Source organism: Coffea eugenioides, chromosome 5 (assembly GCF_003713205.1).
Source record: "Coffea eugenioides isolate CCC68of chromosome 5, Ceug_1.0, whole genome shotgun sequence".
Lineage (NCBI taxonomy): Eukaryota > Viridiplantae > Streptophyta > Magnoliopsida > Gentianales > Rubiaceae > Coffea > Coffea eugenioides.
Window position 1 is genome coordinate 41,787,448 of NC_040039.1, and position 17,386 is coordinate 41,804,833.

The 17,386-nt window shown below is 38.6% G+C and overlaps 2 protein-coding genes across 3 annotated transcripts; both read left to right on the forward strand.

Annotated features, from left to right (window-relative positions):
- The first annotated feature begins 5,635 nt into the window (after positions 1–5,635).
- Positions 5,636–7,498, forward strand: LOC113772187 (scarecrow-like protein 32). Of its 2 annotated transcripts, XM_027316763.1 has the most exons (2): positions 5,636–5,720; positions 5,858–7,498. In XM_027316763.1, exons 1-2 carry the CDS (start codon positions 5,710–5,712, stop codon positions 7,137–7,139), a joined length of 1,293 nt encoding a protein of 430 aa, XP_027172564.1. In that variant the 5' UTR covers positions 5,636–5,709; the 3' UTR covers positions 7,140–7,498. The 2 variants fall into 2 exon arrangements, with proteins under 2 accessions (XP_027172564.1, XP_027172563.1); XM_027316762.1 differs by having other exon boundaries at positions 5,636–7,498.
- A 7,000-nt stretch (positions 7,499–14,498) lies between these two features.
- Positions 14,499–16,729, forward strand: LOC113771683. The gene is made up of 2 exons (XM_027316252.1): positions 14,499–15,741; positions 16,674–16,729. Exons 1-2 carry the CDS (start codon positions 14,499–14,501, stop codon positions 16,727–16,729), a joined length of 1,299 nt encoding a protein of 432 aa, XP_027172053.1.
- The last annotated feature ends 657 nt before the right edge of the window (positions 16,730–17,386 follow it).

The following is a 17,386-nucleotide window of genomic DNA, read 5'->3' on the forward strand; positions in this document are numbered from 1 at the left end:
CTACAAAACAATTCTTTTTCTTTTTTAGAGGAGAACTACTTTTGATACAGACAAATTACCGAGGTTAAGCAAATATATGTGAAGTGAAAAAAATTGTGACAACTACAATGCTTTAAATTTGCTTGACAAAGTATCGATGGACAAGCTTTTCATTCCCACTAGTCACTAGTAATTACTCATTTTCATTCCTAGCTATCCGTGGTAATCAATTAAAATGATGCATGACTTGACCTAAATTATATCCCATTTTACCTAAAATGATGGTAAACTCATAAATTGATTCCCAAGCTTTGAACCCGGAAAAAAAAAACCCTAATGAGAAATGATATTCTCCCTGAAATCCTAGTAGGATATTAATCGTACTACAAAAATCATAAATTAGAGAACAATTTGTATAATAGGTACATTGAGATTCGTTAAGTGAGATTTCTGATATTAATTCCTTAGAGGCGTGAAGTTAAATTACACAAATATCTAGATGCAAAGTAGTTAATAAATTTGAGAGCACATATAAATGATATGATATATTCTAAGTCTTCGGAGTTTGGACTATGTATCAAGACTTTTTCCATTGGCTTCACGGAATAAATTGCTATTTCAGTTCATAGGAAATTGGAAGAACTTATTCACTTGGGTACCATTGGTTCATTGATTTGTATCTTCATCTACTGTACTTGCACGTGGCATACTATGCACTGTGCAAATATATCTGCTGATTCAACCTCACAGTTTCTTAAAACTCTAGAAATTCAACAAAAATCTCAGCAAATAAAACAAGATAGGATTCAAAGGTCTTGCATGGTGTTGCTTTCATAATGGCCATCTCTTTGTTAAAGAGCCGAGCAAATCACTTCTCAGGGTGTCTTCTAATTACTAAAACAAAGTTTTGTCTGTTGTGCATCCCATAATTCTTGTTACTATCAATTGACAAATATTTATATGCTAATTAATGATTCTTGTAACTTGTGAAAGTAACTAATTAAGGTAGAAGTATCAGATTCGAAGCCCTAATCAAGCTGATATTGTTTCATCGTTTGAACAGCAAATATGCTGACAATGCACGTAGCAAGAGTGCTCTAATTGTTTATTTCAACCATGGAAACCGAAATGGTTTCCTAACATTATAGAACTACAATTAATACATGCACTTTTTGGTAGTGGCAAAAACTTCGATAAAAATTCAGTGGATTCTGCTGGATGCTGCCGATTGAAATGACTAAACATGTCTGCTTCTGCAGACTTGTACCTAGTTTTTCAGTCCTGTTCATGTGTGTATATCCTAACCATGATACTTCAGTATAGACATAATCTCCAAGGATGGTGAAACGGGAATCCTATATGAATTCAGAGGATCCATTCTTTATGTATACAAAAATTTAGAGCCAAGAAAGCATTACAGTCTCTGACTATTCTTTTCAAATTATTTTTAATTTTCTATTTTAAAAATTAAATTTTTTTCTTAATTATAATTAATATAGATGATACTAACTTCTTAAAATCTCTTTGCATTTATCTTTCCTTAAATCTTTATTATTTTTTGGCAAATCAATTAAAATCTTCCTAATGAATCACTTACATGTTTTCAATTTCACTAAACTTGTATTCCACAGTTAGGGAGCCGGAGCACCAGCTAAAACTTAAAATTCTGAATATGGCTTTCCAACATTACTATGAGAGTTTTCCTTAAATGAATTAAATATGGCATACTCTTAAGTTAGATATCTTTAGTCATTTACTTTTCAGTTTTGAAATTATACCTAACATTTTTTAGTGCTAAAGTGGTCAATATCTTTTATCCAATCTAATGATTTTTGCTGGAAATGTATTTCTTGAAATGCCATGGTAAAAATGTATATGTGTGGCACTTCTTAGGAAAAAAAAAAAAAAAGAGAAAAGACTACATTCCAGAATGACCATAGAAATGGCTTTGAATATATCTGTATGATTTGAAAAAGAAAGGCAATTGCTTAACCAAGATTTTCTCCTTGTGCTTTTCTCGTCTTTTCTTTATTCCTCATTTTGCACTATGGTTGTATTGTGATAGCTAATACGTCAGATTTTAGCTATATATTAGTTTGGGTCAAAAGATAATGGATCCTGTGTAACTTTATCTGAAAAAGTAAAATTTTAATGCTAAATTGTGCACAAGTTAGGGGGTGGATGATCGCTTAAGGATTTTATGGTTGGATCCATTTTTTTTTTTTTGGTATGCTTATAGGAAAAACCATTCTAAGGGTGCGTTTAATAAAATTGAAGATTGAAAACTGATATATGAAATCTGAAATATAAATTCATTAAATTATTGAATTGTTAAGTATTAAATTTAATTCATTTGAGTGCATATCACATTTAGTAATAAGTGAATAGTTTATTACTTAACTTTGGGAGCAAGTTTTGTCTCGAAAATTCAGTGTCATTTCATTAATTCAGACGTTCAATTTTTTATTATCAAATGGTATGGATATATTAAGATCTGAATCCATTAAATTTAAGTGCGAAACTGGGTTATCAAACAAGGGCTAAGATTAGCATTGGATTTTTTTAGCTTAACATTCTTTTAAAGACATCTAGAAAATTGTCTTAGTTAAACTTGTTTTTTGAAAAAGAAATTGAAGTAGGAAGATTGCATGGAAGAAACGTAAAGTATTAGTTGAAGAGGGAACGTGGAGAAGTGCAATGGATCTACTTATGTATAAGGTTTATGTTTTCTCTTTATTGCTTACCATGATCCTAATTTAATTGAAGTATGATGTTTATATTAGCATGAAGAATTTACTTACAATCCTGAATGTTTGGAATTTGGATAAAGTTTTATTTCAAAAAGTTTTTAGTTGTATCATAAATACTTTTTTCAATAATTTCTTTTATTTTTCAACTACTTTTTTTTAATCTCAAGTATATCATGTTACAGAATCACTACAGTATTATTCTATTTTTTTCAAATAAACTTTAATCTGAATTAAATAAACACAAGTTTATTGAAGGAAGTAAAATAATGGCGGGTTGGTAGATAGGGATGACCTAGTGAGATAAGGAGGATGGGGAGTGAAATTTGGTCTATTATTGGTACTATGATACATAATTTATCAAATAAAGATCTAAGTTGAAAAAAGATAGATCTAAATTTATACCACAAGTTCATTTTGTAAATCCTCATTTTTTCCTTTTTCATAAGTAGTTCGATAGTATTATTTTTTGAACAGTAGACATGTCGTGCATTAAAATGATATACCTCTACTTTACACACAAAATTTTACCATGTGAGTGAACAATTTTTTTATCTATTCTCCTTCTACATTTAAACACTTTCTATACGTAACATTAATTTTGTATACAAACTAATACCTGAAAACTCTCTTGACAGAATCCAAACAAACTCTTAGGATTGCACTGAAGCCCCATCAATCAATAAGTAGCACCAAACAACCTCTGCCAGTTGTATATTTTACTGCCCTTAATTTTCAGGCAAGGAATTGGAAATTTCCTGGTTCGTTTTGCACAGTATAGTGGTGCCATCTACTTAAGCGAACAGAAAATTATATTCTTTTGAACTTTATAGTACATAATCTAAAAAGCTTTAATTCTAATGAAAACACATTTCATCGTGTTATAAAGTCCAATATGCAAGGGAACTTGACAATGAAGCACAGCTTGATTAGTAAAATCTGTACTTAAAAGGTCACAAGTTCAAGTCATTAAGAGGGCAAATGAAGAGTTAACTTATTGACAGATTGAAAAATTTGCCGACATTGTCAGCTTAAAATTGGCAACCCTAGTGAAAACACGACTTTAATGTCGTACTTTTTGATGTTAATGATCTGATACTTCCCCCCTCCCACCCATCTCAACATGTACATTTGTCTAGTAATATTACCTTGTAAAGTGTGTAAACGAAGAAATCACCATCAGAAAAACTATACTGAGAAATTACAGGCGTGATAATATAGGCAATATAATTTTATTGATGTTGTTTCCGATCAGTTTGCTTGTGGAAACTATAGTAAGCGCTCGAAACTGTTTGTCAATAAGGTAAAAGACTGCTCAAAAAGAAAAGCCAATGTCTCTAGTTCCACATTATGAAAAAGAACAAAGGCCAATAAATTTTCATTCTACTTGGTTTGCAGTATGATTTGTTTACTCATATCTCGTGACAACCGTCATCATTCAATAGTTACCCAGGTACATATGGCTAATAAACGGAAGACATGGATTAGAAAAGAAACAAAATTGGGAAAGTTTGTGCAAATATTCTACGGTCTTCAGCTGGTGGATGGAATGACATTTTGAGTGAAATAACATATAGTTTGTCTTCTTATACACAAAGAGGTCCATTTGTCTTTTGTTCTGGCGTTATATGACACTAACAATTAACTTGACATCATGTGGGTAGAAGGATGAGAATGAATGGTTACCATCAATCACGAAACTGAAAGATAAGATCTAACTAATTAATTTTCTAAGAAGAAAAATTGTCCTAATTGGCATTCTTTGAGTGGAATTGGACAAAAAAGGTGGCCGGCAAAGACAGCTTCTTGAAACGTTTCTTTGCTTTTGCTAATACGGATACATCGAGCCATGTACAGACCGGAAACCCTAAATGTTCATTCTCTAGAAGGCAGCTTAAGAATTTTAGATGTGGCCAACCAAAAAACTCCACTTAAGGAATCTACATATGAATCGGCTCTAATCAATGTAGAAAAGTCAGTTAATCATGAGATGGGAATATGAATTTTGTTTCATTCCCCACTAATCTTTCTAGCATCCATCCATTCCACCATATTAGCTAGCTTAGTGTCACACGTAAATTGGAACTTAAATAACGTACAACAATGCATGCCTAAACTAGATATTGTGAGTCTAGGTTCCATGGAAAACAAAAGTTGCGGCTTAAAGTACCCCAAAATTCAGTTATTCATTTTTTGGGGAAGTAAGATTGATTTAAAGGCAGGCCACTTAGGGTCTCATGTTTATCAATACAATCTTTCTTCTAAGATAAAGAACGATAATACATTACATGTTGGAAAATTCAAGCCACATAAATAGATGAAAAATCAAAGTGACTACATCAGGGGACGGAATTTCATGCAATAATTAAAAAAAAAAAGGAAATTGATCCTGCTGTCCGCAAAACCGCTGTGATATTAGATGTGTATGTGTGTGAAAACATGGTCCAATTAAACAGGAAATAGTCAGGAAATAGTTATAGGTATTGAAAGCTGAGGCATGCACTGGTCATCTTGCATGATTGGTATGGAAAAACAGTAGAAGAAACAATCAAACAGATCCAATTTGTCTGCTAGAAAGCTGTAGGGGAAGATGGATATGGGCAAAAATTTAGGCAGTGTTGTCATTATAGTTCCATTAACTCAAAAACTAAAGTTGAAAATATCATCTTTGTCCTTATTATACCTTCATTATTGTGATAATTAACCGTGCATTCCTTTCTTGGTGTTTATATATATGTTCCTTCCTAGTTGGAAAAAATCTACTTCTTGATTCTTCTCCCTCTCAATCATTCACACACACACACACACACACAAAGTTTTGGCAAGACTCATGTTTGTTCATCATATAAAATCACCTCTTTTAACAGATAAAAAGAACTTTCTTTCATATCACATCCTCCATTATTTAACAAATGGCTTGTGAAGAAAAAGGCCGGATGACTCCTGTCTCTTCTCCTTTCTTCAGCTGAGGCCTATAATCTCCATGCGAGAAAGGTAACACCAAAAAACCCTAGTTCTTCATTTTCTTCGTCTCCATCAAACTCATCATTAAAACAAAAAATAAAAATGAAAACTGAGCTCAGAGGAAACAACACTCCCATTTCATTACAAAACCCTAATCTTTTCGACAGTCCGCAAAGCTCAATACTATCTGGTGCGCTAAAGGGATGCCTAGGCAGCCTTGATGGTGCATGCATAGAGAAGCTTCTACTTCATTGTGCAAGTGCTCTTGAGAGCAATGATGTAACTTTGGCTCAACAAGTGATGTGGGTTCTAAATAACGTGGCATCTCCAGTTGGCGATCCAAACCAAAGGCTAACCTCGTGGTTCCTAAAAGCGCTTATTTCAAGGGTTTCAAGAGTATGTCCAACACCAATGAATCTGAATGGGAATTCTTCTCCTCAAAGAAGATTGATGACTGTTACTGAGCTTGCCGGGTACGTTGATCTAATCCCTTGGCACAGATTTGGATTTTGTGCATCAAATAGTGCCATTTTTAAGGCCATTCAAGGGTACAACAAAGTTCATATATTAGATCTCAGTATCACTCATTGCATGCAATGGCCTACTCTTATAGATACATTAGCTAAAAGGCCTGAAGGGCCGCCATCGGTTCGAATATCGGTGCCTTCTTGGAGGCCACCTGTGCCTCCTTTGCTTAATGTATCAAGTGAAGAAGTTGGCCAAAGGTTAGGAAATTTCGCAAAATTCAAAGATGTTCCATTCGAGTTTAATGTGATTGGAGAGCAGCCAACAGTACCCTCGTCTCCTTGCATTAGTACTCTGGAATGCTCAAGTTTGCAGTATGATTTTCTCTTAAATCAAGTCCTCAATCCTTCAACATTGAAACTTGAGGATGACGAGGCTTTGGTGATCAATTGCCAAAATTGGCTACGCTACTTGCCTGATGAACAAAATAATGGAGCGTCTCAAGAGATTTCGTGTCGTGATATTTTTCTCAATAGAATTAAAGATCTAAATCCATGTATTATCACTGTGGTGGACGAGGATTCAGAGTTAGATGTTTCAAATCTTACATCAAGAATCACCACTTGCTTCAATTATCTTTGGATTCCTTTTGATGCCTTGGAGACGTTCTTGTCTAAGGATAATTCCCAAAGGATAGAATACGAGGCCGATATTGGTCACAAGATTGAAAACATCATTGCATTCGAAGGAACTCAAAGGATAGAAAGATTAGAATCCGGGACCAAATTTTCTCAAAGGATGAGAAACAATGGTTTTTTCAGTGTTCCATTTTGTGAAGAAACCATTAGTGAAGTTAAATTCTTGTTAGATGAACATGCCAGCGGTTGGGGAATGAAGAAAGAAGATGACATGTTAGTGCTAACATGGAAGGGTCACAACTCTGTATACGCTACAGCTTGGGTCCCTTGTGGATTTGACGATTAATGATTGAATACAATATGATTCAAGTGGTCTGAAATTGTAATAATACATAGGCAGATTTTTCAATTTCCATGTTTTCTTGGGGGCCTACCACGACATGGATTTTGCGTATCAGTGGTCCTTCTGGGGGAAAAAGTGGCAATGACAAAAATATGTTCCTTTTCCTGGTGGCAGATAGATCAAAGAGACAAGACAGGGCAGAGGGACATGAATTTTAGAATAATATCTTCAGCAAAACATTTCTGTTCGAGCTCTTCACCTACGGTCACATGAAAGAGTTGTTTGGTGAAAAGCAGAAGGAAAAACATTGTACATATTGTCTTTTCATGAAAGACAAAAGCTATCACTTTTGTTTTCTCTCATCTAGCGGGCTTTGTATGAACAAGTTTGAAGTAACTAACCGTAATTGGCTAAGCTCTTTTTTGATAACATTAGTTGGAGTACACATTTTACATGCTTTAATCAATGATGATTAATGTTGGATATTTTCCTAGAATTGGTAATTAACTACTGTAAGTTACTGATAAACAACATGAAAGAAATCATAATACACCAATTGAAGATACACTACGAAGTTTCATTCAAGATTTTTTGCCATTTTGTCTTCATTAAGTACAATAATTGGACACTAATTGTAATCAAGATTCAAGAGTATGCAGTACTTTGATTCATGTATCAGTTCCAAGAGATTAAGAAAAAAGGATGGCGCAAAAGGTTTCGTGTTTTTCTTTAATTAATTAATTGATTTATTTTTGGTTGCATGACACAGGTGTTAAGAAAAGTTAAACAAGATTTCTCTTGTTATAAACAGTAGAAACTCTAATAATATTTAATGAATTGTCTTGAAATTTTAGGAATACATTTATGGAAAAATAACCACGAAGAGTTAAGGAACTATTCAAAAATACTTTAAGTACTGTTTACTGCTTGGATGGATTAAGGAGGATGTCTAAAATTTTTAGCATTCAAACAAATATCGTTCAAATAAATATCAGATGATAGTATGATTGTGGTTGATACTGAGCCTGAGGAGAACAAAAGAAGGAAGAAGTTCATATTTACAAAAGGTGGATACAGAAAGAAGGGGTGGCACAGGTGATTGATGAGGCCTGGAGGTTGGATGTGGAAGGATAAAAAATCTACAAAGTCACCAGGAAGATCTCAAACTGCAGAGTGGCACTGTTAAAATGGAAAAACAGCTTTCAAAATAACTCTAGGAAAGAAATAAACAGAATCAAGGCTATGATGGAGAGGCTAAAAAATTCACATGACTTCAATAAAGGGGCTATGGATGAGCTTAAGAATCAACTCAAGAAAGCATACTATAATGAGGAAATGTATTGGTCCCAAAAGTCAAGAGTGACTTGGTTGAAGGAGGGTGACAAAAATTCACAATTCTTTCATGCTAGTGTCAAAGGTAGACGGAGAAGGAACAGGATGTCCAATGTACAAAGAGATGATGGGACATGGACAAAATCAGAAAAGGAAATAGGAAAAGAAGTGACAAGTTACTACCAACAGCTTTTTGATAGTCAAGGAACTGAAGGTGTTGAGAAAATTCTGAAGGGTATACCAAACAATCACTGATCAAATGAATACTAACTTGACTAGAACTGTTACTGAGCATGGGATTAAGACTGCACTTTTCTCCATGAATCCCAACAAAGCTCCTGGTCCTAATGGGATGACACCTTTATTTTTCCAAAACTTCTGGAGTATTGTCAAATCTGATGTTGTTCAAGCTATCCAACGTTTCTTCCACTCAGGTTTCATGCTTAAGTCTGTAAACCATACAGTTGTCTCCCTGATTCCTAAAATTGACATGCCTTTCAATCTTAAGCACTATAGACCCATAAGTTTGCGTAATGTCTTGTATAAAATCATTTTCAAAGTGCTAGCAAACAGACTCAAACAAACTCTGGACTATTGCATAAGCAAGAATCAGGCAGCCTTTGTCCCAAGGAGACAAATCTTAGACAATGTCATGGTGTCCCATTAATACCTCCACTATTTGAAAAACAAAAGACAAGGATCAGTAGGTTATATGGCTTTAAAACTTGACATGTCAAAAGCCTATGATAGGGCCGAGTGGAAATTCTTAGGGGCCATCATGCAGAAAATGGGCTTCTCTGGGACATGGATCAATTGGATATGGAATTGCTTATCAACTGTCTCATACTCTTTCAAGGTACATGGTGATTAGAAGGGTTATGTCATCCCCAAAAGAGGCATAAGATAGGGGGATCCTCTATCCCCCTACTTATTCCTAATATGCTCAGAAGGGCTAACTAATCTGTTGAGAAGAGCTGAGGAGATGAAGCTGCTTTCAGGAATTAGTATCAGTAGAAGGGGTCCCTCAATATCCCATCTATTTTTTGCTGAAAATACATTAGTTTTCTGTAAAGCAATTCCAGTTCAAGCTGAGGAGCTTATGAAGATTTTGGCAAAATATGAAAAAAGCTCAGGTCAGATGGTAAACTATGACAAATCTTCTGTTTTCTTCAGTAAGAATGTACCTGAGGTAGAGAAAGTAGAAGTGTGCAAGAAGTTGGGAAACATCCAAATGGTAAGCCAAGGAAAATATCTTGGTTTACCTATGGTCATGTGACGCCCCCACTTCTCCCAAGGGCAAACCCGAGGGTATAGGCGGGACGCCTGCCTAACTCGCGCCAGGGCTCGAAAATGCAAAACAATAAAAGCTAGATAAATCAAAAGAGTACTATTTACAATATACACAACCCCAAAAGAGTTCTATTTACATCCTCAAAAGGAGTTATCCAACCACGACATCACCTTATGATAATGACCAAAATCAGAAAATAGACCCGAAGAAGGGTTCTTAGACATACCACTAAAATAAGGATAACCATCTTAACTATTACAAGCAAACCTAACTATACTAGTGAATGTGCCAAGGAGTTCCCCGCGTCGACCCCTGCTAAGGAAAACAAAGGGAAAGGGGTAAGCTATATGCTTAGTAAGTAAACAGGGGTAAAAATGTAAATTTCACAGTAAAATAAGCAATTATGTCACAAAAATGTCAAATCAAAAAAATATATAAATAACAACACAAGTAAGGATACTGGTTGGCTCCAAAGCCACGTCATGGTCCATGTGTGACCTCCTGTCGACACTCCGTCGACCACAAATAAGGTCCGCAGAACTCCACTTGTACTTCCACCTAACACCTTATCACCCTCACTGGTCAGTCACCTCACAAACTTGCTCAAGCAAACGAAATTGAGCTTGGTTCACTAGCTCGGTTCACATACTCGGTGAATCGGATTCACAAACTTAGTGACCTCAGACTAGGTTGGACTGATTTCGACCAAACCCCGGCCGGCTTGAATAGTCCGTTTAGGTCTTAAGATCGGGCCCCCAACTTCTTCATATTTTACAAATTTTCAAAAGTCACCCCGAGCTACAAGCTCAAAGGGTTCAACATCAAAATGATTCATATATATGCATCTCATAGATAAACACAGGTGCAAATCAGGGTTTAGGTCGAGTATGATAAAGTATACCCTCGCCTAAGTACCCTTACATTCATATCAAAACACATAAGTAACTTATACAAACAAACGGCCTGAGTACTTACACAAAGATCAAGTATAGCAAAAATGTGAAGATCAAGTCACGTATCCCAGCTAGTAGGCACTACTGGCACTGTCTAGCCCGTCACCGTTTGAAATAAAAGATTGTGAGAACCCAGAAAAAAAAAATTTATTTATTTATTTATTATTTTATTCCTGTGCACCCGTTTTTTTTTATTTTCTTTATTATATTACTTTTATCAACATTTTATCAGTAAATATAGTTTTAAAATCATTTTTCTAGTATAAGGTAGTTCGTGAGAAATTTGGAACGTATTTTGGACGTGGGACCCGCTAGTGCATTAAGTGAGAGAAATTCGGCCGATTCGGTTAAATATTGCATATAGGGATTTAAGTACTAGGTGTTAGGAGATAATTGGAGGTTACCTAGATGAATTAATACTGAGGAGACAAGAAGATAACTCTAGCAAGACAAAGTGCCAAGTGTCCAATTTTGGTTGGACCAACCTTGCCTAACTTTTGACCAAACTTACCTTACTTGATTTAAAGTGTAATTTTGACCAAGAGCTCTTCATTTCAGCCTTGTCTTGGCCGAAACTTCTTGGGAGCAAAGGAGAAAAACTCTTCAACCTTTCATCTACAAATCCTTGCCAAATCTTGAAAACTAACCGATTAATTTCCAAATTAGTCCATAAAATCATCTTCCTAAGAGTGTTTGAAGAACTTAGTGGTGTTGGTTTGGAAGAAAACCTCACAAGCTACAACCTTTCTTGAAGAACTAAGGTATCTTGCTTGGAACTCATCTTTTGGTTTTAATTTTGGCCAATTGGTGCCTTATGTAGTTATATACGTGATTTTCCGGAAGATTTGGTGGATTAGAGTGAAGTTTCCTAATTTTCTGATTTTTCTTGGAATTTTTCTGTTTTCCATGATTGATTATGATTGAGCTTGAATTGATGGTTCCAAATGGTGTTTTATAGCTCTCTTGTGCGTTAATTGGAGTTAATTGCGGGAAATTTCCGCTTGTGCGGAAAATTTCAGATTTAGGGTTTCAATTTGGGGGTTTTCTAGAGTTGATTGTTGAACTTCTAATTGGCTATCATTGAAGGGTATTGTGACCCTAATGAAGTATATTGAATGGCTTATGACTTGTTTGGGTGCTTGTGGTTGTGTTGGATAGTTTTATTGGTTGTCTTGCAGGTTGGAAAAGCTGAAATTTTAGGGGAAATGCTGTCCGAGTGTCTAGGGTATTAGATTCTTGTGAGTTGGGTTGAGATGGATTAGAAATGAACGGTTTTGGGTTTGTTTCTCCTTTTAACCCTAAATGTTATGTATTTTTCATTTCCAAGCTATATTTGGGTCTTGCCTTAATAGTTCCTAGAAAAAGGTATTCGACTTGTGTTTGAGTTTTCATTGTACTTTCTTGCTTGTTATAGGGCGTGCCGGTGATCCGAGGCTCACGTCGGGCGAAAACTTGTGAAATTTCTTTGTTAAACTTGGTGAGTGTACTACTCACATGTTTGTTATTCCGTGGCTTTCTTGTACTTGAATTCTGTGGTTTGGACTAGTTGTGATGATTGTTTGAGCTAGGTGAGGCGAGGGTGTACTTTACCACTCTCGTACTCTCTGGCCTCCTTGACTGGTTATTATACTAAGCTTACTTGACTGTTTATGATATTACTTGAATATTATTGACTGTACTGGATTTGGTATCGCTTGGATACCAACTTTACTGTTCACTCTGAGCTCTACCTCATTGGAAGTCAATGGACTCGAGCCAGTAAGGACTTGGTCGGGGACATTTGACAAGCCATGGGGACTGTATTTGGGAATCTTTGGGTATGAGACCCTTGATTCCGGTATACTCGAGTAATACCAACTCTGTACTGTCTGGTGTTCGGGCCCGGTAAGGGGAAAGTGAGGTGGACGGATAAATGGAGTAAAGAGGAGTCTACGGTCATGATTACCTGGTATACGTTGACGGAGAGTCAATGAGATGAGATCAAGCATGGCAAAAGAGGAAAAGGGCTCTTGAGAGCCATCCGTATCCTTTTATTCCTGATACTTGGGTGTTGTTGCTTTTGCTTACTAGACGTATGTATTTGGATTGAATATTCTTGTGTTTATGTGATCCCGATCTACTTACGTGACGGTACCTCATTGGGCGAAAGCTCACTCCGTGAATTTTGTTTTCCTTACAGGGATTTACCTTTTGGACTTTTGAGTTTGAAGATGAGTTGCGTAGAGCTAGTTGAAAGATTTTGTATAGCTCCTCAATAGTTGGAAACTTTATTTGTACTTGGATTTTAAATGTTTCCTTTTGGCTTGTAAACCCACGAATGTGGTTTGTAACAATGTGTGTGTACTCCTGTTCTATGTAATATATTTGGCTTGTATATATACCTTTTGGGGATTGTTGAAAGTTACCTGTTTTTAGTTGGGCCTTGGTGGTTTGTGACGTGGCAATGCTCTATTTGCTTTACGTTTTGGATTTCCAATTTTCCGTTTCTCGTTTGTTGGTTTGGTTAAGCGCGCTAGTAGATTCCCGAACGCCTTGAGTTACTGTTTTACCGTTTTAGTAGTCCTGGCGAGAGCTGGGCAGGCAGTCCGCTAACCCCTTTGGTACGCCTTAGGGGAAGGTGGGGCTGTCACAGGTGGTATCAGAGCCTAGGTTAGAAATACCCTGGGCGAACCTAAAACCTGGTCCTTAGAACTTTTGGGATTGCTTTTAGACGCCATTAAGTGTGAATATATTGACTAAGCTATAAACCTTTGTTATCTTTGTAGGTTATGGCTGGCACTAGTGGAGCGGGCGGAGACGAGCCACCTCAGAGGCGCCCACGGGTTATCGACTTCCAGGAGAGGCCAGGAGGTCCGATCCGGCTGTGGTATACCGCTAGCCGGACCCGCCGCTGTAGGCGTTGCCAGTTTTACTCTTACGCGGATCACGTGGTTGTGGTAGTGCTTGCTGAGCGACGGAGGCTTAGATGTGCCGCCGCCAGGGAGCGCACTGAGACCCTTAGACTTAGGGGCATCACGCGGATGCAGGCCGATAGGATTGGGGAGCTCCAGGGGGACGTGGCCATGGAGCAGGAGAGGACGAACGCTCTGAGAGAGCAGTTGCAGGTGGTTAATGACCGCCTCACTAGGGTAGTCCGGGAGGTGAGAGACCGGTCCGACGCTATTATCGATGAGTGTGGGGCACTCATCCAGGGAGTGATTGGCGCCAATGCGCCAGGGGGAGTTCCAGGTGGCGGAGCTCCAGGTCAGGGAGGCACTCCTAGCTCTAGCTCTGGGGGGGAGTCGGTTGGCTCCGTCGAGGACTAGATTAGGGTTTTGAGACTTGTTTTGATCCCGTGTGAGGGATACCTAGGAAAAGCGTTTGGTTAGCTGTTTTGTACCTTTTGTACCTTTTGGGGCCTAGGTTGTACAGTGTATTTTGACAGACCCTCTTTTGGCTTCACGGGAGTACTTTTGTATATATTTGCTTGACTGCTCATGTATGACTGTTTGTCACAGTTATGTGTTCTGTGTATAACTGTTCTATGTGTATACATATCTTATGTGGTGTTTATTTTTGGTTCTTCGATCATGCTTATGTGACTATATTTATATGCACTTTTAATATTATTTTGTACCTCGACTTTAGAGTGACATTAGAGCAATGGAAGGCACTCGTAGTGGACGAGGCCGCGGGCGCGGGGTTAGGCAACCCACAACTGACGAGGGTACTAGGGATACCACGACTGAACCAAATCCTGAACCTAGGGTTGACCCTAATGCCCAGATAGCTGCTGCTATGCAGCAAATGACCGACCTGTTAGCCCACGTAGTGCAACAGCAGGGCCAACCTCCTATCCAGCAACCTGGGAACCCTGGCCATGTAGTAGAGAGTGAAGATCGGGCCCTAGAGAGATTTCAGAAGTTTTCTCCGCCAAAATTTCTGGGAGGGCCAGATCCAGACGTGGCCGAAAAATGGTTAGAGAAAATGATAGATATTTTTGCCGCCCTACACTATTCAGAAGAGAGACAGGTTACTTTCGCTGTATTCCAACTGGAAGGGGCCGCGCGTTCTTGGTGGAACGTGATACGAATGAAGTGGGACCGGGAACAAACCCCAAGAACATGGGTAAACTTTGTGAGGGACTTCAATGCGAAATACTTTCCCCCTCTAGTCCAGGAAAAGAAGGAGGACGAGTTCATTAGACTCCGTCAGGGGACGCAATCGGTGGCTGAGTACGAGAGCCAGTTTACTCGTTTATCTAAGTTCGCCCCTGAACTCATTCTAACGGAGCAAAGGAGAGTTCGGCGTTTTATTCAAGGGCTCAATGTGGAAATTCAAAAGGATCTGGCGGTAGCCCAGATCAATATCTTTAGTGACGCCGTGGAGAAAGCTTTGCGAGTTGAAAATGCCAGGCTTCAAGTAAGAAACTTTCAGGTGAAAAAACGGGGGTTCTCTGCAAGTAGTTCGACCCAAGGGGATAAAGGGACCCCTCCCAAGTTTGGAAGAGGAGCCGGGGGAGGAAGGCAATCGGGGATGACACGAGGGACTCCACCGAGGGGTGGTCACAATGGACGGGGCCCGCAGAGAAGCGTCTCACAAGGAAGTTCGGCCTCAGTTGCCCGCGGACCCTGTGGATTTTGTGGGAAACCAAACCACACTGAGGACAACTGTTGGAGGAAAGAAAGGAAATGCTTGCGCTGCGGGAGTGCGGAGCATCAAATAGCTAACTGTCCGGTGTTACCTCGGGAGGCTAGAGTAACCACCCAGTCGTCGAAGGCCAACTCGGGACAGTCCAAGGTAGAAGGGACAAAGCCAAAGGTGCCAGCTCGGGTTTACTCCCTTGAGCAACAACAAGTCCCTGATTCCTCTGGGGTTGTAGAAGGTACGATCCCTGTTTTTCATCGTCTAGCTAGGATTTTGATCGACCCTGGTGCTACCCATTCCTTTGTTAACCCCAATTTTATGTGCGGCATTGATATAACCCCTGTTAGCTTGCCTTATGACTTAGAAGTTAGTACTCCTACGGGGGACCAACGTTTGATTACTGGTTTGATGTATACAAATTGCGAAATTTGGGTAGGAGAGAGGAAGCTTTTGGGGAATCTTATAAGTTTAGCTATTAAGGGGTACGATGTTATATTGGGTATGGACTGGCTAGCTAAGTACGATGCACAACTTGATTGTAAGAGAAAAGTAGTGGAATTTCGTATACCGGGGGAGGCAACCCTAAGGCTCGATATAAGGGGTAGTTTAGCCTCATCTGCATTGATTTCGGGTATTCGGGCTAGGAAATTTCTGTATAAAGGGGCCCAAGGGTTCCTAGCTTTTCTTATAAACACTCCTACTGATAAGTTGAGGGTTGAAGATGTGCCTGTAGTAAGTGAGTATCCGGATGTGTTTCCTGATGAATTAGTAACTTTACCTCCGGAGAGAGAGATAGAGTTTAAGATTGACCTGTTACCGGGGACATCACCTATCTCTAAGACCCCCTATCGAATGGCACCTGCTGAGCTCAAGGAGTTGAAATTACAGTTGCAAGACCTGTTGGAGCGTGGGTTTATTCAGGAGAGTGGATCTCCGTGGGGGGCTCCGGTACTATTTGCTAAGAAGAAGGATGGAACTTTAAGATTGTGTATCGATTATCGGGGATTAAACAATATGACCATTAAGAACAAATACCCACTTCCCCATATCGATGAACTGTTTGACCAGTTGCAAGGCGCGGTGGTCTTTTCAAACTTAGATCTCCGACAGGGTTACTATCAGTTGCTTATTAAGAAAGAAGATGTACCCAAGACTGCTTTCAATTCTAGATATGGGCATTTTGAGTTTGCAGTCATGCCCTTTGGGTTGACCAATGCCCCTGCCGCCTTTATGGATTTGATGCATCGGGTTTTCAAACCCTACCTGGACCGATTTGTTGTCGTGTTTATTGACGACATTTTTGTCTATTCTAAAACCCGTGAGGAACATGAGCAGCATTTGAAGTTAGTGTTACAAACTCTGAGAGATCATCGGCTATACGCCAAATTTAGTAAGTGTGAATTTTGGTTAGAGAAAATCTCTTTCTTGGGACATGTGATTTCAAAAGAAGGTATTACAGTGGATCCCGCGAAAGTAGAGGCAGTGGCTGAATGGAAGAGGCCAGAAAACCCCACTGAGATTCGCAGTTTCTTAGGGTTGGCTGGGTACTATAGACGCTTTATTAAAGACTTTTCCAAACTGGCTGGCCCTTTAACCGATCTAACGAAGAAAAATAGCCGTTTTGTGTGGGATACTAGGTGTGAAACCAGTTTCTAGGAGTTGAAACGAAGGTTAACCAGGGCTCCTGTTTTGGCCTTGCCTAATGGGAAGGACAGTTTTACTGTTTATACCGATGCTTCGAGGGAAGGCTTAGGGTGTGTGTTAATGCAAAACAAGAACGTGATTGCTTTTGCCTCTAGGAAACTGAAAACCCATGAACAAAACTACCCTACCCATGACTTGGAGTTAGCTGCTGTGGTCTTTGCTCTGAAAAAGTGGAGACACTATCTCTACGGGGTTACCTTTGAGGTTTATTCAGACCATAAGAGTCTTAAATACCTTTTCTCCCAAAAAGAGTTGAATATGAGGCAACGCCGGTGGATGGAACTCTTAGAAGATTATGACTGCACGATCAACTACCATCCCGGTAAGGCTAACGTAGTAGCGGA

Coding starts and splice junctions, on each gene's coding strand:
- LOC113771683 (XM_027316252.1), top strand. CDS start 14,499: ATGACCGACCTGTTAGCCCACGTAGTGCAACAGCAGGGCCAACCTCCT. Junction 15,742..16,673: donor GGACCAACGTTTGATTACTG/GTTTGATGTATA, acceptor GAACATGAGCAG/CATTTGAAGTTAGTGTTACA.
- LOC113772187 (XM_027316762.1), top strand. CDS start 5,793: ATGAAAACTGAGCTCAGAGGAAACAACACTCCCATTTCATTACAAAAC.